Source organism: Jaculus jaculus, chromosome 8, assembly GCF_020740685.1.
Source record: "Jaculus jaculus isolate mJacJac1 chromosome 8, mJacJac1.mat.Y.cur, whole genome shotgun sequence".
Taxonomy (NCBI): domain Eukaryota; kingdom Metazoa; phylum Chordata; class Mammalia; order Rodentia; family Dipodidae; genus Jaculus; species Jaculus jaculus.
The window spans coordinates 62,736,917-62,760,774 of record NC_059109.1 but is presented as its reverse complement, the minus strand read 5'-3'; the positions used below and the strand labels follow the sequence as shown (position 1 = coordinate 62,760,774).

At 41.6% G+C, this 23,858-nt stretch overlaps 2 protein-coding genes across 3 annotated transcripts in view; one reads left to right on the top strand and one right to left on the bottom strand.

Moving 5' to 3' along the window:
* Nucleotides 1-948: 948 nt before the first annotated feature.
* LOC123462861 (TATA box-binding protein-like 1) lies at nt 949-3,594 on the bottom strand. The gene is made up of 2 exons (XM_045157005.1): nt 3,393-3,594; nt 949-1,681 (listed from the first exon to the last, which is right to left on the bottom strand). The coding sequence occupies exons 1-2, from the start codon at nt 3,592-3,594 to the stop codon at nt 1,059-1,061; spliced, it is 825 nt and encodes a 274-aa protein (XP_045012940.1). The 3' UTR covers nt 949-1,058.
* Nucleotides 3,595-3,637: 43 nt separating this feature from the next.
* Usp8 (ubiquitin specific peptidase 8) overlaps nt 3,638-23,858 on the top strand; it is a 111,607-nt gene continuing 91,386 nt past the window's right edge. For both annotated transcript variants that reach the window (XM_045156498.1, XM_045156495.1), the window contains exon 1: nt 3,638-3,753. The gene's annotated coding sequence lies outside the window, so the exon portion shown is untranslated. The remainder of the gene's footprint in view (nt 3,754-23,858) is intronic.

The window sequence follows — 23,858 nt, the reverse complement described above, 5'->3', positions numbered from 1 at the left end:
CACCCAGTAAGAGGTCGCTCTTTAAAAAACTACAACTTGGGCTGGAGAGATGGCTTAGTGGTTAAGCACTTGCCTGTGAAGCCTAAGGACCCCGGTTCAAGGCTCAGTTCCCCAGGTCCCACGTTAGCCAGATGCACAAGGGGGCGCACGCATCTGGAGTTCGTTTGCAGTGGCTGGAAGCCCTGGCGCGCCCATTCTCTCTCTCCCCCTCTATCTGTCTCTCTCTCTCTGTGTCTGTCACTCTCAAATAAATAAATAAAAAATGAACAAAAAAAAATATTAAAAAAAACTACAACTTAATTTTCAAAAGTTGTTAAACATTTTCCATATTAAATTAGCAACATAAAACATTATCCTGTATCTATAAAGCTCTACCCTAGTTATCTAGAGCTTATATACATCTCTGTATTTCCAATATGCAAGAAAAAAAATCTAATTGATATTTGGTGACAGAGCATGAAAAGATACTTTATACATGTAGTATATACATATTCTTCAAAAAGAACCCAATACAGTTCAGCCAAAGTCTAAGCTTGCAGATTAAAAAAAAAAAATGAATACAATTTTTGTTGAGAGGAACTGTGGAAGCAAAGTTACAAAATGGATATGAAGAGAACTTTTTCAAACTTTTATTTGTGCACATTCAATTGAAAAAGATAACTTTTACAGTTTCTTTGGTGCCCATATTTAGCATACAAAAATGTAAAAGACTATTCACAAATAAAACACATTAGCTCGAACTGGAAAAAAATAACAAGAATAAAACAATTTAAGGTAGTGCACACTGTGACAGCTCTGCTTGTGGGGACGTGAGAATTACTGCAAAAATAAATAGAAAGTCCTCTCGTAAAAGCAGCAATGTCATGTCTTGTAAACTTCCTTCTTAGATCACAGCAAAGTTGGACGTACAATCCAAAGGGACTGGCGCGCTCGCTGTAGCCATGGGCTGCGAGTCTTCCTCCTCAGTTACTGTTGGTCCAGTTTTCCTTTGAGTCCAATGTGCAGCAGGATTTAAAAGGTGCTCAGTTAGAGATTCTAACCAATGAAGTGATGATGAGTTATAAAATTTCTTTCCTGCTTTCAAACACAAGTGGGTAAATCTGTTCCACAGCAGTAGCCACGGCCTTGACGTTGGGCCCTGTTACTGTGATACTTCCTGTTGAAAATATCTGCAATGTAGCCCTTAGAGACTTTATTCGATAGCACACAGCAGGATGAAGCTCAGGTTCATAACTGGCATGAGGTCTATTGTTCTTTGTGAATTCTGGCAAACGGATTTCAAAGGGCATGTTACAAACTGCCAAAACGTTTACAACCTTAAAATCTGTAAAAATTACCTGGAAACCTAGTTTCTGCAGACTGCGGGCTAAACGCCTGGCACTAAACTTAGCTTCTTCTTCACTTGTTGCTCCAGTGCAAATAATTTTTCCTGAGGACCAAATCGTTGCTGTAATTCTAGGTTTTCTCAATTTCATTAATACTTTCCCAACGTCACGCTTATAAATTACATTTGCTCCCTCCAAGGCAATTTTCCTTAAGTTCAAATGGCATCTTGTTCTGCTTGAAGGGCGGCGCCGGAGCCCGAGTGCGGCCGCGGGACCCTGGCGGGAGGCGCTGCGGGCGCCAGGAGGCTCCAACGGTCCCCGCCGAACCCTCCGATCCGCTCTCCCCGCTCTCCTTTCTAATTTCTTTATAGAGGCATGTAAAGCTATAAATTTCCCTCTTAGGACTGCCTTCATTGTGTCCCAAAGGTTTGGTATGCTGTGTTCTCATTACCATTTGATTCTATGAATTTTTTGATTTCCTTCGTGATTTCTTCATTGACCCATTCATCATTTAGTAGTGTATTGTTAAATTGCTATGATTTTATGTATGGTCTGTAGCTTTTCCCCCTTCAAGGTAGGGTCTCACTGTAGCCCAGGCTGACCTGGAATTCACTATGGAGTCTCAGGGTGGCCTCGAACTAATGTCAATCCTCCTACCTCTGCCTCTTTTTTTTTTTTTTTAATATTTTATTTTTATTTATTTATCTGAGATAGAGGCAGAGAGAGAATGGGTGTGCCAGGGCCTCCAGCCACTGCTGATGAACTCCACACACATGTGCCACCTTGTGCATCTGGCTTATGTGGGTCCTGGAGAATCGAACCGAGGTCCTTTGGCTTAGCAGGCAGCGCCTTAACCACTAAGCCATCCCTCCAGCCCATACCTCTGCCTCTTGAGTGCTGGGATTAAAGGCGTGTGCCACCACGCCAGGCAATTCTCATTCTAAAATTTTATTTATTTATTTATTTGAGAGCGACAGACACAGAGAGAAAGACAGAGGGAGAGAGAGAGAATGGGCGCGCCAGGGCTTCCAGCCTCTGCAAACGAACTCCAGACGCGTGCGCCCCTTGTGCATCTGGCTCAACGTGGGACCTGGGGAACCGAGCCTCGAACCGGAGTCCTTAGGCTTCACAGGCAAGCGCTTAACCGCTAAGCCATCTCTCCAGCCCAATTCTCATTCTATAAACATTGAAAAGTCCACCCCAAGATTTCTGTAAATCATCTAAGGATATTTTTGCCTTTTCTGCTGTCACCACTGTAGTCCAGTTTGGGATCATTTGGTGATTTAAAAATTTTCTTTTTGTTTTATTTATTTATTTGAAAGTGACAGAGAGAGAAAGAGGCAGATAGAGAGGATGGGCGCACCAGGACCTCCAGCCACTGCAAACTAAGTCCAGACGCGGGCGCTCCATTGTGCATCTGGCTAACGTGGGTCTGGGGAACCTCAGGCTTCACAGGCAAGCGCTTAGCCGCTAAGCCATCTCTCCAGTCCTATTAGGTCATTTTTGTGCCTTATGTTTTGTACCCTTTGTGCCACAGGTGGAATTTTTCCTCAGGTTTCACAAAAACTCATGGAAATTTGTGTTTTAGCAAACTTGTCTGAACTTTTAGGGAAGTAGAGGAATTCTACTTACCTAGGGGAAATGCAACAGACTTACATCAAAACACAACCGGAGGCAAAGTTTTAAAAGTCCTATTTATTAAAACTTTTCTGGGGCAATTTCAGCTTGCTTTCATTGATTTACTCCCATGGCCTTTCTTTTCCTCTTCCTCTTTTTTTTTTATGTTTTTTGTTTTTTTGGAGGTAGGGTCTCACTCTAGTCCAGGCTGGCCTGGTACTCGCAGCGATCCTTCTATCTCTGCTCCCCTAGTGCTAGGATTAAAGGCGTGGGCCACCAAGACCGGCTCTAGGTTTTTATTTATTAATAATTTCAAATCTGACGCGAAAACTACGCTACAACAGCCCTGCTTTCTCTTCAGTAAGGTCCGCCACACAAGTGACACCCGAGGGAGCAGCTAACTCGGGAAGGGCGGAGCGCAGGCCTTGGGGGAGGGAAGGCCGCGCGTACTCCAGCGCCTCCCTGCACGCAGCCCACGGCAACCCACGGCGGGGGGTAGCCAGCCGGCGCCGCCCCGCACCACGCGGGCGTCCTTCCCGGCCCCTGCGCGCTCTGCGCGCCGCGCCCCCGCCTCCCTGCGCGCAGGCGCCGGCTTCCGTCGCGGGTGCGGAACTGCGGGCGTGCGCGGGAAGCCCCGCCCCCGCCCCGTCATGACGTCCGGAGTCGCGCCGCGCCGCCACGCAATGCAAATCGGGAAAAGGGGATGAGACAGGCCAGCTTGGGTCGGGATCGCGGAGGCCAGTGCTCCTGGGCTGCGGCGAGATGGGCCTGTGGCTAGGAGGCCGGCGTTAGCGGAGCGCCGGGCGCCGCGGTGAGTACCCGCCGGTCGCGACCCGCCCCCGGGCCGTCGCCCTCAGGGAGCCTAGGTGCTTCCACCGCTGCTGCTCCTTCAAGAAACTAGCCCTGTGCCCAGAGAGGGGAGGGACGGCCGCACTCAGAACCGGTTTGTTCTGGAAGGACCCCACTACTCTTTCCTGCTGCCCAGCTAGTTTGGCGTGGATTACCGGTCCCAGAAGGTTACCTTGACCATTGGCCATTCCTCTTTCTCTTGGATACCATACTTGACTTTGACCTCCTTCTTCCTCCTCCTGTCTTGTGGTTTTCTGCTGTCTACAGTGCCAGGCCGTGTTACAACCCCCTCCGAGTGTTTCCCAAGGCCTCCCGTGCCCCAGGCACGCATGGTTTTTGTGAAGTATAAGGATAAACTTGCCAGGGTTAAAAGTAATATCCTCAAGTAGAAGCCCTCCCGCTTTAAAATCTGCCTTATGTCTCGTAGAGTTGTGGCAAAGGCAAGTTAATTTCAGCTTCACTATACTGAGGAAATTGTCAGAACCTGGAGTCGCAGTGATGTACATTGATATATATAAAGCTGGAAACCACACTCCTATGTTTATTTCTTGCCTCCAGTTTATCCTGTGACCTTGAACGAGTCACAAAATATCTGACTCACAGAGGTGTTGCAGAATCTAATAAATTTTGTATTTTGTAAAGAGCTGTAGAGCCTAGTGTTTCTGATCCAAGGGATGCCTGACTAAAGGATATACTTTTTTACCCTACAGAACATCCCTAGTTTTGAATATATCCTGATGCGTTAAAAAACACTGGTATTTGTTACGGAAGTGTTCCTGGTGTATAGGCTTCCTCTGTACCTTTGCTTTGTAAACACATTTTGAATTTTGACCGTTTCCGTATGAGACTTGAAATATTCATGTTGGATTTAGTTGGTCTTTGGAGTACCGGTAAGGCAGTGTTGGCTATATTTATGCCGCTTTAATTATACCCAAGAATTACAGCTAACCATTATATTATATCTAAATTATATGTTGGAAAGAAGCTTAAAATCTATATTCTGCTATTTTTGACATTAGGTGCATTAAAACTTTTTTTTGTTTGTTTTTTCGAGGTAAGGTCTCTCTATCTCAGGCTGACCTGGAATTCATCGTGTAGTTCCAGGCTAGCCTGGAACTCATAGCGATTTTCCTACCTCTGCCTTCCGAGTGTTGGGATTAAAGGCATGAGCCACTAAGCCTGGCAGGTGCATCTTTTAAGTAGTAAGAATCCTGCAGTAGTAAGATACACACCAGCCAATAATGAAAAATTGCACACAGACATGTACTTGAGAAAACAATACATAAGAAAAAGTAACATGAAGTTGTCTTTTTAGCATTTTGTGTGTTAATATAGTTATTTGAACTTTATTAATCAGGGTCATTTTATATACCATTTAAAATTATTTTTATTAATCTTTTTAGGAAGGATATGTATTTTTTAAATTTTTGTTTATTTGAGAGCAACAGAGAGATAAAAGGGGGTGGGGAGAGAATGAATGGGCGCACCAGGGCCTCCAGCCACTGCAAAGGAATGAACTCCAGATGCATGTGCCACCTTGTGCATCTGGCTTACCTGGTTCCTGGGGAAACGAGCCTCAAACCAGGATCCTTAGGCTTCACAGGCAAGTGCATAAACACTAAGCCATCTCTCCAGCCCAGAAATATTTTTACTAATTTATTTGTGTGTGAGAGAGAGATTGAGAATGTATGGGTGTGCCACTGCAAGCGAACTCTAGATGTATCTAGCATCTAGCTTTACCTGGGTGCTGGGGAATTGAATCCAGGATGACAGGCTTTACAAACAAGTGACTTTAACTGCTGAGCCATCTCCCAGCCCCAAGGACTTTTTTTTTTTTAAATTTATTTATTTATTAAAGTGGGTGAGAGAGCAAGTGAGCGAGCACACCAGGGCCTTCAGCCGCTACAATGAACTCCAGACTCGTGTGCCACCTTGTGCATCTTGCTTATGTGGGTCCTGGGGAATCAAACCTGGGTTCTTTGACTTCATAGGCAAATGCCTTAACCACTAAGCCATCTCTCCAGCCCCCTATGGACATTTTTTAAATTAATGTGAACATAATGGGAAGGAACCATAATGGCTTCGTAAAAGGTAACATAGTTGGGAAATAAAAGTCAATGCATCAGACTTTAAAAATGTTTAGTTTAGCATTATAATTATTTTTTTTTCAAAAATTAATTTTCATGCTTATGTGTTTGTGTGCATGGACATGCTGGAGTCTCTTGGTGCAAATGAACACCAGAAGCCTGAGCTACTTTTTGGGTCTTGCTAATAGGAGTGGCTTGGTGTTTGGCACCAACTGAACCTGTTTCCAGGTCCTGAATGGCTGGTGCTGAGGAACTGAGCTGAGACTGGGGCAAATCATAGAACCAGTGGACTACTGGCAATTTCTTCTGCGTGGAAGCCTGGAGGCAGCAGCTTGCAGAACTTTTATTAGAACAGCTTTGTGTGCAGGGGTCATGCAGAGTTTATGGAGATAATGGCTTATACAAAACAAAGTAGACAACAACTTCTGTATCTCAGAAACAGGAGACATCTTGGCTAACTTGAGGCCATAGATGAATATTAGGCCTCCCTAACAGCTGGAGAATAGACACCACAAACACTGCTCCCATCATTCCAGGATCAGGCACAAGTGGCCTCCTTCTCAAAACATAGTGTTAGCAGAACACAGACTACTCTGCAAACAGAATGCAGCAGGCTAAGAACCACCTACATGTCCCCCTTTTCTGTGAACTCATTAAAAATTAAGCCTCATGGCTAGGAATGACAAGTAATATAGGACATGAGCCATTGTAATATGCAAGGGATGATGAGAATAAGTAATAGAATGGTAACCTAAGAAAGGGAGTGACCAAGAAAACCACCCGGGTCAAAACCAGGTATTATTCCCATGAATCTAATTTATCTCTTGGCTGGTTTGGTCTAACTGTTGCTGAATAATGTTGGAATTGTCAGTGATACAGAAACAACACATTCCCAAGGAATTGCTCACATCCTAAATGATGTTTGATCAAAAGGAAACCAATAGTAGCCTGGTTCTGAAGAACTGATGATGTTCGGAGTTCCTTCATTTCTTGGTTAATCTCAACCAATACTTGGGCAATACGATTAGCTGTTTTACTAAACACACAAGCTAATTGAGCGGTTTCTCACTGCGATCCTATAGTTACTGCTGGTACTGGTAAAACAAAAGCAGCCATCATGGCTATTTGGGGAATACTCAAAAGATGCAGTTAATCAGCACAGTTAGTGGGAAACCCACTGGCGGTACGTTGCAAATGGGGTAATGTGGGCAGCAAAGAAAAAACACTTTTTTTGTTGTTTTGTTTTGTTTTGTTTTGGAGATAGGTCTTGTTCTAGCTCAGGCTGACCTGGAATTCACAATGTAGTCTCAGGGTGGCCTCCAACTCAATGCGATTCTCCTACCTCTGCCTCCTAAGTGTCGGGGTTAAAGGCATGCTCCAACACTCTCAGCTCTGGAAAAATTCTTAGAGTGATCAAATACCAGAAAAATGGGCTAGCAAAGCTTGATAAAGCAGTATTGCTGAATAGAAAAACCCATGTCATAGGGAGTCTTCTCTGTCAGGAAGTGAGATGTGTTGTTCAGTGGAATAGTTTGCCCCTGGGTAACTTATGGCAGTCAGTATACGAACACTGGTGTCACAGAGTGAAAGAAATGGGCAATGTAGGTTCAGCCTGGGAAACAATCTCTAGCTCGTGAGTGAGGTTATCTTTCGTAGTAGTAATATATTCATCATGTCTAATGGATAATCCTACAAGATTGTTAGCTAATTAATAAATTTTTTCACAGAAGATCCCTCCTTAATAAAAAATGCACTCTTATATGTGGTAGTTACTGTTAATTGAATCCAAAAATTCTGATCACTAGGTTCAGAATTATCTACAAACAAACTAATATTGATGCCATCAGGGGAGTAAATAGTATCTACATTAGATCCCTTCCTCACTTAAATTTTTTTTTGATATTTTATTTATATATTAGACACAGAAAAAGAGGCAGATACACACACACACACACAGAGAGAGAGAGAGAGAGAGAGAGAGAGAGAGAGAGAGAGAGAAAGAGAGAGAGAATATGAATGAATGAATGAGAATGGGTATGCCAGGGCCTCCAGCCACTGCAAATGAACTCCAGATGCATGTGCCACCTTGTGTATCTGGTTAACATGGGTCCTGGGGAATCAAACCTGGGTTGTTAGGCTTCACAGGCAGGCACCTTCTTCACTAAGCCATCTTTCCATCCCCCTTATTCAGTTTTGTATAGTTATATAACCCAGCATCTTAAGCATAAGCTGTTTATATATACTATATTGAGTATCATTCCTCTTAGATTGATCAGTGACATTTTTCATGGGCCCAACATATTAACCTGACTGAATATTTCTCCTATCCTTACATCATCTAATAGGGCCCACCACCATTTCTGAACAGAAAAAAGTACAATTCAAAATCAAAGGAGAACCTGTAACAGCTGGCCAACTTGCTCAGCAGTTTGCAGACATGAGCTTTGTACCATTCCGCAGAGGATGAGAGCAAGCATCTTTAAGAACATAGTAATAGGATTCAGTTCTTGACTGCCGTTTTAAATCTGTCATTCAGCCTCTTGTATAAGTTTTTTTTTTGGGGGGGTGTCCCTAGGTGGGGATCAAAGCTTGCTGTATCCAAAGGGTACTTTCTTATTTCGGAACCGTGATACCCATTCTTTTGAAGGATGCTTCCAAGTTGTCTCCAACATCAAAGTTTTGTCACTGTCGCTTCACTCTTTGTGTCAGCACCGAGATATGCCTCCTGCTTCTATGGATACAGAAGCAAATCCCTGACCCCATACTTTAACATGATCTGGCTTCCAATCATTAGTCATAACATCCTTCCACTATATAGGCTGAGGGACAGCAACGAGATCCTCCTTGGTACAGTGCCTCTGTGTGGCTGAGCATCCATCATCATCCAGAATTCCATAATTTAGAGAATATAATGCCATAGCCGTTGCTCTTTGGGGGTATTTTAATTCCCCCCTTTGTGTTTTGCAAGGTATAACTTTAGAGTATGATTTTTTGTATATATTTTTTTTTCTTCAAGGTAGGGTTTTACTTTAGCCCAGGCTGACCTGGAATTCACTATGTAGTCCCAGGGTGGCCTCGAACTCACAGCGATTCTCCTACCTCTGCCTCTTGAGTGCTGGGATTAAAAGTGTGCGCCACTACGCCTGGTGATTTTTGCATTTTACAATTCCGCCTGACCTTGTGGAGTGTATGGAATCCCAGCGGTATGCATTATATGCCAGTCAGCAAGAAAGTGAGCAAAATTAGTATTAACCTAAGCAGGAGTATTAACAGATTTAATGTTACGGGCAGTCCTGAAATAGCAAAAGTTGTTAGCATATGAGTAATAATGTGTAACTTTTTCCCCTGAGTGAAGGGTAGCCCAGGTAACTCTTGAAAACATATCCACTGTAGCTTAAATATAAGAGAGGCGACCAAAGCTGGGGACATGTGTAACATCCATCTGCCACTTGTCCCCTTTTTTTTCTTTTTTTTTTTTTTTTGCATGATCCCTTCAGGGGGATCATGCAAAGTTCTTCCTGAAAATGAAGTAGTATGAAATGGAGCACAGGAGGAGGACAAGAGCTTGAGTTTTAGATAAAGAAAATTTATGACATAACATGGTTATTGGAGCAATTTTGAGCTTCTTTCATGGTGGCAAGTTTGAGTGTTGCCTTCTGATAGTGGTCTAAGTAGATCTGAGGGGGAGCCGATGTGGGAAACATATTGGATTCCTTCTTTGACAAATTAGTTCCTGTACCTGCAAAAATAACTGTGAGATAGGATTAGCATGGTTTGGTATAAGAGCAGCAGTTTTGAATGATGGTAAAGAAGTAGCAATATATTGTGAATCTGTGACCAGATGAGGTGATGTATGTATATTATTTACTAGCAGAGTTATAGTAAATAATTTATTTTGTTCAGCGGAGGTGTAAGCTGTATGGAGAGTTGTATAGTAGGGCTGGTATGAGCCTTATATCATTGTGACTTATAAAATTTACTGATCATTTTTATGGGACTACTAAGAGAAACCACACCCAATTGATTTATGGGTTGATTATGTTATTATCAATCTAGCAAAGATTTAACCATCTTATCACTGAAAATTTACAAAGAAACATTCATAGCAAAAAAACTTAGAATTAAGCATTTTCAGTAGGAATATTTTAAAAGTTTTTTCCCTTTATTACTTGTCATCAAAATCTCTATAAATGTACTGAAGGAAAATAAAGTCTTATTTTGTAATATTTACCAGCATGCATATATAGCGATATTACCTTATTACCTGTTGGTTTAAGAACAGATTTTATGAAATGTGTTTTTTTGTTTGTTTGTTTGTTTGTTTTTGTTTTTTTCTAGGTAGGGTCTTGCTCTAGCCCAAGCTGACCTGGAATTTACTATGCAATCTTAGTCTGGCCTTGAACTGTTAGTGATTCTCTTACCTCTGCCTCCGGAGTGCTGGGATTAAAGGTGTGCACCACTAGGATCAGCAATCCTTTTTCTTTTTTCTTTTCTTTTTTTCTTTTTGGTTTTTCAAGGTAGGGTCTCACTCTGGCCCAGGCTGACCTGGGATTCACTATGTAATCTCACGCTGTCCTTGAACTCATGGCGATCCTCCTGCCTCTGTCTCTGTCTCCTGAGTGCTGGGATTAAAGGCATGCACCACCATGCCTGGCTGTATTTTTTAAAAAATATTTTATTTTTATTTACTTATTTATTTGACAGAGAAAGAGGGAGAGAGGGAGAGAATGGGCTGGCCAGGGCCTCCAGCCACTTCAAATGAACTCCAGATGCATGCACCCCTTGTGCATCTGGCTAACGTGGGTCCTGGGGAATCGAACTTGGATCCTTTGGCCTTGCAGGCAAATGCCTTAGTCATACCTCCAGCCTTAAGGCTTGTATTTAAGATGACATTAACATGAGATTTTTTTTTTGTGATCATGGTACAAGCCTAAAAACAGGGTAAAACCAACAATATATAAATAAGCATTATATTTTTAAATTTTGTCAATTAAAAATCATGGGAGACAAAACAAGTTTTGAAATAGATAATAACATTTCTCTTAAAGCCAAATGCCATGGAAGAACATAGAGCTAGAAGCAATGTCCATGTGAAAACCCCCTCAGATCTGTCCTAAGCATCTCATCCACACTAAGCTCAGAGGCCTTGACATAAACTTGCAGCAAGACTTTCATCTTGGTTTGCCTCTTTCCATCATTTAACCGCTTCCCAAGTGTTAGGCTGTGGAGCAGTGTAACTCCCCAGTTGCTCAAACATCAGTGTTTCCACTTTCTGTGGCCTTGGACCTAGCCATTCCCATACCCTACCAGCTCCTTATCTTTCCCCTTTAGTGGTAAGTATGTTTGGAGGCAGGTGTGTGCAGGGACTAACCTTGAAACCTTTTCTCAGGTCAGCTCCCTAACCTTGTTGTTTCACAAGTTGTTTTTTCCTAAGATTAGGAGAATCTTGCATTTTCCCTGTCTGTATTCTTCATTACTTCCTGAGTTCCCTCTGGAGGTCGTTCAACATTAAAAGCTGGCCATCCTAATTTACAGAGGGTCATTAATTTCCCTGGTGTTATCTTAGTATTATAACCTCCTGAATAATATTTTTCTTAAAAATATTTTTATTTATTTGAGAGAGATGGGGAGGGAGGAAATGGGTGTGTCAGGGCCACTAACCACTACAAATAAACTCCAGATGCATGTGCCACCTTCTGGCTTATGTGGGTCCTGGGGAATTGAACCTGGGTTCTTCGGCTTTGCTAAGCCATCTCTCCAGCACCTGAATAATGTTTTAAATTGGAAAAGATTTAAGATAATTTGCTAGTTTTTAATGTATATGAGTACTCAAGCTAATATTACCATATCAGTAATATAGACCATATACATATATACATACATGCCTACCAAATAAATTTTATAGCTTATGAATTTATTGCCAGTTTAGAATTAAACTATTTTTACTATCATTATAACACTTAAGTAATCCTCAAAACAGGGCAGGATAACATTTTGGCATTCTTTTTCATTTTATTTATTTATTTATTTGAGAGAGGCAGAGAGAAAGAAGCAGAGAGAAAGAGAGAGAATGGGTGTGCCAGGGCCTCTAGCCGCTTCAAATGAACTCCAGACGCGTGTGCCACCTTGTGCATCTGGCTTACACGGGTCCTGGGGAATCGACCTGAGGTCCTTTGGCTTTGAAGGCAAACACTGTAAACGCCAAGCCATTGGTCCAACCTGGCATTCTTTTTGTAAAACATTTTTTCAGTGGTTAGTCTGTATACTTCTATAGGCAAATATATTATTCACTCAAATATGTTAATTATCCAAGAAGAGCAGAAAACAGAAATAAATCACTATCTCAGTTTCTGGATTTTTAGCCTTTAGAAGGAATCTGTATTAACAACAGTATTTTTCTGTGTAACCATTTACCTGTAAATAAATTTGACATTATATGAGCATTATAAAAATATAAACACAGCTGGGCGTGGTGGCGCACACCTTTAATCCCACCCAGCACTCGGGAGGCAGAGGTAGGATCGCTGTGAGCTTGCGGCCACCCTGAGACTCCTTAGTGAATTTCAGGTCAGCCTGGGCTGCAGTGAGACCCTACCTCAAGAATATATATATAAACACATGTAGTGCGTATGTATGTATATGTATATATTGCGCTATCTTTATTACATTCAAGTTGGAATTTATAGTGGCTGGATAAATAAAGTAATAAGATTTCATGAAGATCAAATATTTAGAGGAATAATTTCACTTTTCTGGTGAGCTTGCTTAAAAGATTTTAAAACTTCCATTGTGGTTGCATCTGCAGACTTGCCCTGCAGAATTAGGCACTAGCAATATTTATCTGTATATTCACAGAGTTCATAAAAATTTCTTTTTCTGTCCCTGATACTTTTAGCATGCTGCGCAGTAAGTGCATGTGATCTTTTCTTTTACCCTGGGCTTGACCAGTGGGTTACCCTGGTGTCCTGGAGTGGGTTCCTTGCATGCCTTACCACATACCTCTCTAGCATTCCATGGTAGTTCCACTGTGCCTAGGTTGGGGGCCCAAAGTTTGGGCACCACTGTGTTGGTTTTGTCACTAGCTGGCACCAGCTGAACCTGTTTTCAGATCCTTAATTATTGGTGCCTAGGAATTGAGCTGAGGCTGAGGTATGTCAACAGAACCAGGGAACTCTGGGTGATTTCTTCTGCACAGGAGCCCCAGGAAGCAGTTGCAGAACTTTTATTAAAATAGTTCTGTATACAGGGTTCATGCAGAGGTTATGCTGGTAACGGCTTATTCAAAACAAAGTAGATGGCGGCTTCCCTGTCTCAGAAGTACGAGACATCTTGGCTAACTTGAGGCCATATATGAATATTAGACCTTTCAGCTGGAGAATAGACACCCCAAAACTGTTTCCAGCATTCTGGGATCAGGCACGGTTACCCTTCTCAAAACATAGGGTCAGCAAAATCACAGAGTGTTCTGCAAATAATGCAACAGGCTAAAAACCATCTACAGCTTGGGAATTGAACCTGGGCTTGGCAGGCTTTGCAAGCAATTGTCCTTAACTGCTGAACCATCTTCTTAGCCGCTGGCATTATAAAAGGAAGTAAAGACTTATAGTGGCCCATTGTTTAAGAGGTTTCAGTCCAGAGTTAGTTGGACCCATTGCTTTGAGTCTGAGGTGAGGCAGAATATCATGGAGGTGAGTGTGAGTAGCAAAGTTTGCTCAATTCATGCTGGCCAGGACACCGAAGTCTAGAATTCTGTTTAATTATGAAAATTTCTACATAAACCCTAATCTTTGTAGAGATCACAGGAAAGAAGTGTCCATTCAAACAGATATAATTAGGGAAGCATTTAAAAAAATATTTTGAGCCGGGCGTGGTGGCATACGCCTTTAATTCCAGCACTTGGGAGGCTGAGGTAGGAGGATTGCCGTGAGTTCGAGGCCACCCTAAGACGCCATAGTGAATTCCAGGCCAGCCTGAGCTAGAGTGAGACCCTACCTCAAAAACAAGAAAAAGTTGATAATAAAAAATATTTTGAGGGTTAAGATGGCGGCGTAAGTACCACGCCAAAGCAGCTTAGGGGGGAAAAAGACCAAAAAAAACTCAGCAAAATACACACTTTTACTAAAAAGTGAGGTGTATAGGAAATTGAAGCGGCAGCAGAGAAGTAGAAGAGTTCCAGAGCATCCAGAGCCTGCACAGGCGGGAAAAGCGGCTCCAGCAGCTCGGCCAACCGCTGCGGCCGCGGCGCACCAGAAAGCTGCCACACTCAGCTCGAGCCACAGGAAAAGCCAGGTGCCGGAGCTTCCCCTCACACTGGTGCTCTCCGCAACTCGGGAAACGTGAGGGGAGAGCGGCAGCGAGCAACAGAGGAGCAGACCGAGAGGTAGAAGAACGCTTGGAGCAGCGAGAGAACCAGAGCAGCTGCGGCTCCCTCCCCTCCCCCACCGCCTGAGCCCAGCTCCGGATAACAGAGCAGTGACCCGGGACCCGGCCACGCCAACTTGGGCTGACAGCGGGACCCAATCAGGAGCAGAGTTCAGCAGCAACATCAGGGGCTCCAGCACAGGTAACAGCGGCCCCACCAGCAGCAGACCCAGGAGTGGCAGCAGCGGCAGACTCGGCAGCAGCAGCTTCAGGGGGAGCAGCGGCAGTGGACACAGCAGCAGCAGCTTCAGCAGCAGTGGTGGCTCCAGCAGTGGCAGCTACAGCAGCAGCAGAGGCGGCAGCAGCGGCTCGGTTTGCCCTGCAGAAAAAGCCAGTGCCCAGCTACAGAAATCAGAACAGCAGCCCGACGACTCAGGCAGCAACTTGACTGAGACCAAAATCATCCAAGGTAACTGGGATTGCACCAGGGAAGGGTCTCACTTGGTCGCAAGCTGACTTGGATCCCTCAACAGACCAGAAATCTTAACCTCTTTGTTCATAGAGGATCTGGTCATTATAATAACAACTCTTGCATACATACTCGGGGCTGTTTTTGATTGAATGTGTACAGTGTTTAGTTAACTTTCAGAATCTACCTGTATTTTATTCCACTCAGCCTGCTTGAATACTCCTATAGCAGGGAAACTCAACCCCTAAGAACATCTTTGTAGATACTCTGAGAGTCTTAAGAGCCACACCTAACACCTTAAGGTCCTACCCTGAAAATATATTACATCAAATCAATTGATACAGCTAAGAATACCCAGCTAGCTAGAAAATCCAAGCATTAACTTAATCCAAGATGCAAAAATATATACATTATAACACAAGAAAGACTAAAAAGCAAGATGATATAAATCCACCTAAAAGTATTAATGCATCAGAAATGTCCTCCAGTGAGAAAGAGTTAGAGGAAATGCCTGAGAAAGAGTTCAAAAGAATAATTATAAATATGTTCAAAGAGGTCAAAGAACACATCAAAACAATCAAAGAAATCAAAGAGGAAATCAAAGGAATCAAAGAAGATGCAGGACACCAATTTCATGAAATAAAGAAGGCAGTACAAGACATAAATAAGGAAATAGAAATAATAAAGAAAAACCAGTCAGAATTACTAGCAATGAACAACACAGTTAATGAAATAAAAAACTCTGTAGAAAATCTCACCAGTAGGATGGATGAGGGAGAGAACAGAATATCTAAGCTAGAAGACCAGGTGGCAGACCTAATGCAGTGCAACAAAGAGAAAGACAAACTTATAGAAAAGTATGAGTGGGAATTTCAAGATATTTGGGACACTATGAAAAGATCCAATATAAGAATTCAGGGCATAGTAGAAGAAGAAGAACTCCACTCCAGAGGCATAGTAGGCATCTTCAACAAAATGATAGAAGAAAATTTCCCCCAAATTGGGAAAGAGGTGCCAATGCAGATACAGGAAGCCTTTAGAACCCCAGCCAGACAAAACCCAGAAAGAACCTCTCCTCGCCATATTATAATCAAACTTCCAAACACACACACACCAAAGAAAAAATAATGAAAGCAGTTAGAGAGAAAAATCAAGTTACCTACAAAAGCAAGCCCATCAGGATTACAGCAGACTATTCAACACAAACTTTTAAAGCCAGAAGGGCTTGGGGTGATATATTCCAAGTTTTGAAAGATAATAACTGTCAACCAAGGTTACTTTATCCTTCAAAGTTATCCGTTCAAATAGATGGAGAAATAAAGACATTCCATGACAAAAGCAGGTTAAAGGAGTATTTGAAGACAAAACCAGCTCTACAGAAAATACTTGATAGAATCATCCATGCTGAACAAAAGGAAAAGCACACATATAAGGAACCTAGAAAAAACAAGCAATACTCAAATACTAGTTAACAGAAGAGAGCGCAGGTAGAACGAGAAACACACACACACACAAAATAATGGCAAACACAAATACACACCTTTCAATAATATCTCTTAATATCAACGGCCTCAATGCCCCAACGAAAAGACATAGATTTGCAGACTGGCTTAAAAAGCAGGATCCTACAATTTGTTGTCTACAAGAAACTCACCTTTCTACAAAGAATAGACATTATCTTAGGGTGAAAGGTTGGAAAACGGTGTTTCAAGCAAATGGGCCTAGAAAAGAAGCAGGGGTTGCTATCCTAATATCAGACAGGGTAGACTTTAGTCCGACGTTAGTCAAGAAAGATAAGGAAGGTCACTTTATATTGATTAAGGGCACACTCCAACAGGAGGACATTACAATCCTAAACATATATGCACCTAACATGGGGGCTCCCAAATTCGTCAAACAAACACTATTAGAACTAAGGTCACAATTAACACCAAACACAGTGGTGGTGGGTGACTTTAACACCCCACTCTCATCAAATGACAGGTCATCCCGGGAAAGAATAAACAGAGAGGCATCTGGACTAAATGAGGTCATAGAAGGAATGGACTTAACAGATATATACAGGACATTTCATCCAAAGGCTGCAGAATATACATTCTTTTCAGCAGCACATGGAACATTCTCTAAAATAGACCATATATTAGGACAGAAAGCAAATCTTAACAAATTCAGGAAAATTGAAATAATTCCTTGCATTCTATCTGACCACAATGGAATTAAACTACACGTCAGTAGCAAGAAAGGCTATAGAGCATACACAAAATCATGGAAACTAAACAATACACTACTAAATGATGAATGGGTCAATGAAGAAATCAAAAAGGAAATCCAAAAATTTATAGAGTCAAAAGATATTGAGAACACAACATACCAAAATCTCTGGGACACAATGAAGGCAGGTCTAAGAGGTAAATTTATAGCCTTAAGTGCCTATATTAAGAAATTAGAAAGGTCGCAAGTAAACGACCTAATGCTTCGCCTTAAAGCCTTGGGTAAAGAAGAACATGGCAAACCAAAAATCAGTAGTTGGGAAGAAATAATAAAAAATTAGGGCAGAAATTAATGAAATAGAAACAAAAAGAACAATCCAAAGAATTAATGAAACAAAGAGTTGGTTCTTTGAAAGGATAAACAAGATTGATAAACCCTTAGCAAATCTGACCAAAAGAAAGAGAGAAGAGACACAAATTAATAAAATCAGAGATGGACAAGGTAACATCACAACAGATTCCAGAGAAATTCAAAAAGTCATAGGGACATACTATAAAAGCATATACTCCACAAAGTATGAAAATCTGAAAGAAATGGATGATTTCCTTGATCTATATGACCTACCTAAATTAAATCAAAATGAGATTAATCACTTAAATAGACCTATAACAAACATGGAGTTCCGAACTGTTATCAATAATCTCCCAACTAAAAAAAGCCCAGGCCCGGATGGATTCACTGCTGAATTTTACCAGACCTTTAAGGAAGAGCTAACACAATTGCTTCTTAAGCTTTTCCAGGAAATAGAAAAAGAAGGAATTCTACCAAACTCCTTCTATGAGGCCAGCATCACCCTGATACCAAGGCCAGGCAAAGATAGAACAAAAAAGAAAATTACAGACCATTCTCCCTCAAGAACATAGATACAAAAATTCTCAAGAAAATATTGGCAAACAGAATACAAGAGTATATCAAGAAGATCATTCAACCTGACCAAGTAGGCTTTATCCCAGAGATGCAGGGATGGTTCAACATACGCAAATCTATAACTGTAATACATTTCATAAACAGATTGAAGGACAAAAATCACATGATCATCTCATTAGACGCAGAGAAAGCATTTGACAAAATCCAACATCCCTTCATGATAAAAGTCCTACAGAGACTGGGAATAGAAGGAACATTTCTCAATATAATAAAGGCTATTTATGACAAGCCTACAGCCAACATACTACTAAATGGGGAAAAAGTGGAAGCTTTTGCACTAAAATCAGGAACAAGACAAGGGTGTCCACTGTCCCCACTTTTATTTAATATAGTACTGGAAGTCTTAGCCATAGCAATAAGGCAAGAGACACACATAAAAGGGATACAAATTGGAAAGGAAGAGATCAAGTTATCATTATTTGCAGATGACATGATTCTATACATAAAGGACCCTAAAGACTCTACTAGCAAGCTGTTAGAGCTGATCAAAACCTACAGCAATGTAGCAGAATACAAAATAAATATACAGAGGGCTGGAGAGATGGCTTAGCAGTTAAGCGCTTGCCTGTGAAGCCTAAGGACCCCAGTTCGAGGCTCGGTTCCCCAGGTCCCACGTTAGCCAGATGCACAAGGGTGCGCACGCGTCTGGAGTTCGTTTGCAGAGGCTGGAAGCCCTGGCGCGCCCATTCTCTCTCCCTCCCTCTATCTGTCTTTCTCTCTGTGTTTGTCGCTCTCAAATAAATAAATAAAAATTAAAAAAAAAATAAATAAATACACAGAAATCAGTAGCCTTCATATATGCTACCAACAAACACACAGAGGATGAAATCAGAGAATCACTCCCATTCACAATTGCATCAAAAAAAAATAAAGTACCTTGGAATAAACCTAACCAAGGAAGTAAAGAATCTCTACAATGAGAACTTTAAAACACTCAAGCGAGAAATTGCAGAAGACACTAGAAAGTGGAGAAACATCCCTTGTTCCTGGATTGGAAGAATCAATATCGTGAAAATGGCAATCTTACCTAAAGCAATCTACACATTTAATGCAATCCCTATCAAAATTCCAAAGGCTTTCTTCATGGAATTAGAAAAAACAATCCAAAAATTCATTTGGAATCTCAAAAAACCTCGAATATCTAAAATAATACTGAGCAAGAAAAAAGAGGCTGGTGGTATCACCATACCTGATTTTAACCTATACTACAGAGCCATAGTAACAAAAACAGCATGGTACTCGCACAAAAACAGACATGTAGATCAGTGGAACAGAATAGAGGACCCAGATGTAAGCCCAAGTAGCTATAGCCACCTGATATTCGATAAAAATGCCCAAAATACTCATTGGAGAAGAGGCAGCCTCTTCAGCAAATGGTGTTTTGAAAACTGGGTATATATCTGCAGAAAGATGAAAATAGATTCTTCTCTCTCGCCATGCACAAGAATTAAGTCCAAATGGATTAAAGTCCTTAACCTCAGACCAGAAACTGAAACTGCTAGAGGAAAAAGTAGGGGAAACCCTTCAACATATTAGTCTTGGCAAAGACTTTCTGAATAACACCCCAGTTGCTCAGGCAATAAAACCACAGATGAACCACTGGGACCTCATGAAATTACAAAGATTTTGCACTGCAAAGGACACAGTGAAAAAAGGAAAGAGGCAATCTACAGAATGGGAAAAAATCTTCGCCAGCTATATATCTGATAGAGAATTAATATCTAGGATATACAAAGAACTCAGAAAGTTAAATAATAAGGAATCAAACAAGCCAATCAAAAAATGGGCTATGGAGCTAAATAGAGAGTTCTCAAAGGAAGAAATACGAATGGCATATAAGCATCTAAAAAAATGTTCTGCGTCACTAGTCATCAGGGAATTGCAGATTAAAACTACATTGAGATTCCATCTCTCTCCTGTCAGATTGGCCACCATCATGAAAACAAATGATCATAAATGTTGGCAGGGATGTGGAAAAAAAGGAACCCTTCTGGACTGCTGGTGGGAATGCAATCTGGTCCAGCCATTGTGGAAAACAGTGTGGAGGTTCCTAAAACAGCTAGAGATTGATCTACCATATGACCCAGCTATAGCACTCCTAGGCATATATCCAAAGGACGCATCTCATTTCCCTAGAAGTACGTGCTCAACCATGTTTATTGCTGCTCAATTTATAATAGCTGGGAAATGGAACCAGCCTAGATGTCCCTCAACAGATGAGTGGATAATGAAAATGTGGCACATTTATACAATGGAGTTCTACTCAGGGGTAAAGAAAAATGAAGTTATGAAATTTTCAGAAAAATGGATGGACCTGGAACGTATTATACTAAGTGAGGTAACCCAGGCCCAGAAAGCCAAGCGCCACATGTTCTCTCTCATATGTGGATCCTAGCTACAGATGACTGGGCCTCTGCGTGAGAATGAAAGTACTTAGTAGCAGAGGCCAGTAAGTTGAAAAGGAAATATAAAGGGTAGAGAAAGGAAGGGAGGAGGATACTTAATAGGTTGATATTGTATATATGTAATTACAGTGATTGTAATGGGGAGGTAATATATGGAGAGTGGAATTTGAAACGGGAAAGTGTGGGGGTGGGGAGGGAGGGAATTACTATGGGATATATTTTACAATCATGGAAAATGTTAATAAAAATTAAAAAAATATATTTTGAGCTGGTCATAGTGGTGTATGCCTTTAATCCCAGCACTCGGTATTGCAGAAGTAGGAGGATCACTGTAAATTTGAGGCCACCCTGAGACCACTTAGTGAATTCCAGATCATCCTGGGCTAGAGTGAGACCCTACCTCAAAAAACCAAAACAAAACACACACAGAGACAGATAGATATAGTATCCTGATTAATCAGGAGACTGAGGCAAGAGGATCACTTGAGTCTAGAGTTTCAAGACTAGCTTGGACAATGTGCCAAAAAATGAGAGCGAGATGGCTCAGTAGTTAAGTGTGCTTTTACACAAGCATGAGGGCCAGTTTTGAATCTCAAGAATCCATATAAACAGCTGGACAAGGTCAAACTTGTCTGCATCCCCATTCTTATAGGGAACAGAGTGGAGAATCACTGGGACTTGAGAATGGCAATCTTTAGAATCACTAGGAGACACTGAAATCAAAACAGGCTGGTGACTGATGGAGGGGGCCAACCATCATTTTCCCACAGCTGCTGCAGGTGAGTCCATGGGGCTCTGTGTCACACATACATGTGCACACACCATACCACACCACACATAACTATATACATGCAAAAAATAAAATAAGACCGAACGGAGTTAGGCAAGGCTATTTATTTACTATTCAATTTACTAATATTCTAGTTACCTAGTGCCTGATAACAAATCACTTGAAAATAGTGGCTTAAAACTATAGTTCAAGCTTGGAGAGATGGCTTAGTGTGTAAGGCACTTGTCTGTGAAGTGTAAGAACCCAGGTTCGATTCCCTAGAACCCACGTAAGCCAGATGCACATATTGGCACATGCATCTGGAGTTTGTTTGCAGTGGCTAGAGGCCCTGGCATGCCCATTCTCTCTCTCCCTCCCTCTCTTTTTTTCTCTAATAAATAAATTTTAAAAAATATATATTTTTTTGGTTTTTTGAGGTAGGGTTTCACTCTGGTTCCAGCTGACCTGGAATTCACTGTTGTGTTCTCAGGGTGGCCTTGAGCTCACGGTGATCCTTCTACCTCTGCCTGCTGAGTGCTGGGATTAAAGGCGTGCATCACCACACCCTGCTTAAAATATTTATTTAAAACCCTAAAATTCAGATCTGGGGATTTAGCTCAGTGATAGAATACTTACCTAGCATTCACAAAGCCCTAAGTACTGCAAAAAACAAAAGTACAGTGTAGTAGCTCTCAAATTTCTCTGGGCTGACTGGGTTTAGCTGAGTGATACTCACTTAAGGCTTTCATGCATTTCTATTCAGATAAGCAACTGGGGTTGGAGTTACTTGACAGCTCAACTTGGGTGGACTCTAATGTGGCCCACTCATGTGGATGACAGTTGATGTTGGCTGGGAGCTGAGATGGGGAAGACAAGTAAATGCTTTCATGTTGCCTTTTTGTGTGGCTGGAACTTCTCATAGCATGGCTGCTAGAGTCCAAAAATATATACTTGTAGACACAAAAAATGGAAACAGCCATTTCAAACACCTATAGCAAGAAATTGATACAGTGTTACTTCCAACATATTCTGTTGGTTAGAGCAGTCAAAGAGCCCTCCACATCAGTTGATAGACTTCTATCATTTTTTGTTGTGCTGGGACACTGTCCAGATGCTTAGAACCATGAGTTATACCTGCTGAACTATACCTGCTTCTCTTCCTACCTTTTGAAGCAAATGGCTTTCAACAATGAACTCTGTATGTAATAAGTGCCTGGCTCTTGACCCCTCTCACTCAAGTAGCCCCTCCTTCCTTGGAGCATATCCAGTTTTATACTGTTACTTAAAAGAAAAATAAATATTCTAAATATTTACGAAATTTAAACCAGTTTATATACTCAGGACCATGAGGCTGCCTTCCCTTCTTTTCCTTCCTCTCTTCCTTCATCTCTTTCCCCCTATTATTCTAATGTCTTTGTAGAAGTTCCTTTGAATTTTTTCCTTTATTTCCATGTTATTGCCTTTTTCTTCATTGCAGTGACTCTTGTTTCCTTTCCTGAATCTTTTTTTAAAAGTTTTATTTTATTTTATGTATTTATTTGAGAGCGACAGACAGAGAGGGAAAGAGCAGAGAGACAGAGAAAGAAATGGGTGCGCCAGGGCTTCCAGCCACTGCAAACAAACTCCAGATGCGTGCACCCCCTTGTGCATCTGGCTAACGTGGGCCCTGGGGAACCAAGCCTTGAACCGGGGTCCTTAGGCTTCACAGGCAAGTGCTTAACCACTAAGCCATCTCTCCAGTCCCTGAATCTTCCTTTTGAACTCACTGCTCAGGCCTTTAAAATATTTGAGAGAGAGTGTGCGTGCAAGCATAACAGAAAGCGAATTGGTGCTCCAGGGATTCCAGCCACTGGAATCAAACTCCAGATAGGTATGTCACCCTATGCGCATGCGTCACCATGTGCATCTGGCTTACAAGGGATCTGGAGAGTTGAACATGGGTCCTTGGGCCTTGCAGGCAAGCACCTTAGCCACAAAGCCATCTCTCCAGCCCATAAAATAGTTTAATTTATTTGCGACAGACCAAGAAAGAGGCTGATGGAATGGGTGCACCAGGGCCTCCTGTCAGTGCAAATGTACTCACATAAATGCAGACACACACACACACACAAACAAACAAAACAAGGAATCCAGCCATGGTGGTGCACATCTTTAAACTTAGCACAGGAGGCCGAGGTAGGAGAGGATCACTGTGAGTTCAAGGCCAGCCTGGGACTATAGAGTGAGTGCTAGATCAGCCTGGGCTAGAGTGAGACCCTCCCTTGAAAACATAAATCAAAAAACAAAATAATTATATAGCTTAATAAATGAATAACCCAATTAAAACTAAGAAAATACTCATTTTACAAGAGGGTTATTTCCCAATGACCAGTAAGCATAGGAAAAGTATTTAACTTCATTAAAAACCAAGAAATGAGAATTAAAGCAACAATGTTATGGTACTTAAGTGCAACTGACTAACTGAAATGAAAAAGATAGAATTATCAAATGTTAAGCAAAGTTGGCAGAGCCTCTCACTATTAGAATATATATATATATATATATTGTTTGTTTTTTGTTTGTTTGTTTGAGGTAGGGTCTCACTCTAGCCCAGGCTGACCTGGAATTCACTTTGGAGTCTCAGGGTGGCCTTGAACTCCCAGCGATCCTGTATGTAATGGGGTGCTAAGGGTTCAGGAAAGTCCTTGAATCCCAAGAACTAGGTTTGTTTCTAATGCTAATCAAGGAATTGAATAAAAAAGACTGAGAATGATAATTAATAAATTATTATATTTATTG

Excerpts from the sequence above, each read along its gene's own strand:
- LOC123462861 (XM_045157005.1), bottom strand. The coding sequence starts at position 3,594 with ATGACGGGGCGGGGGCGGGGCTTCCCGCGCACGCCCGCAGTTCCGCAC. Across the intron at positions 1,682-3,392 it reads GCGTGCAGGGAGGCGCTGGA|AAAGGAGAGCGGGGAGAGCG; the intron begins GTACGCGCGGCC and ends TAAAGAAATTAG.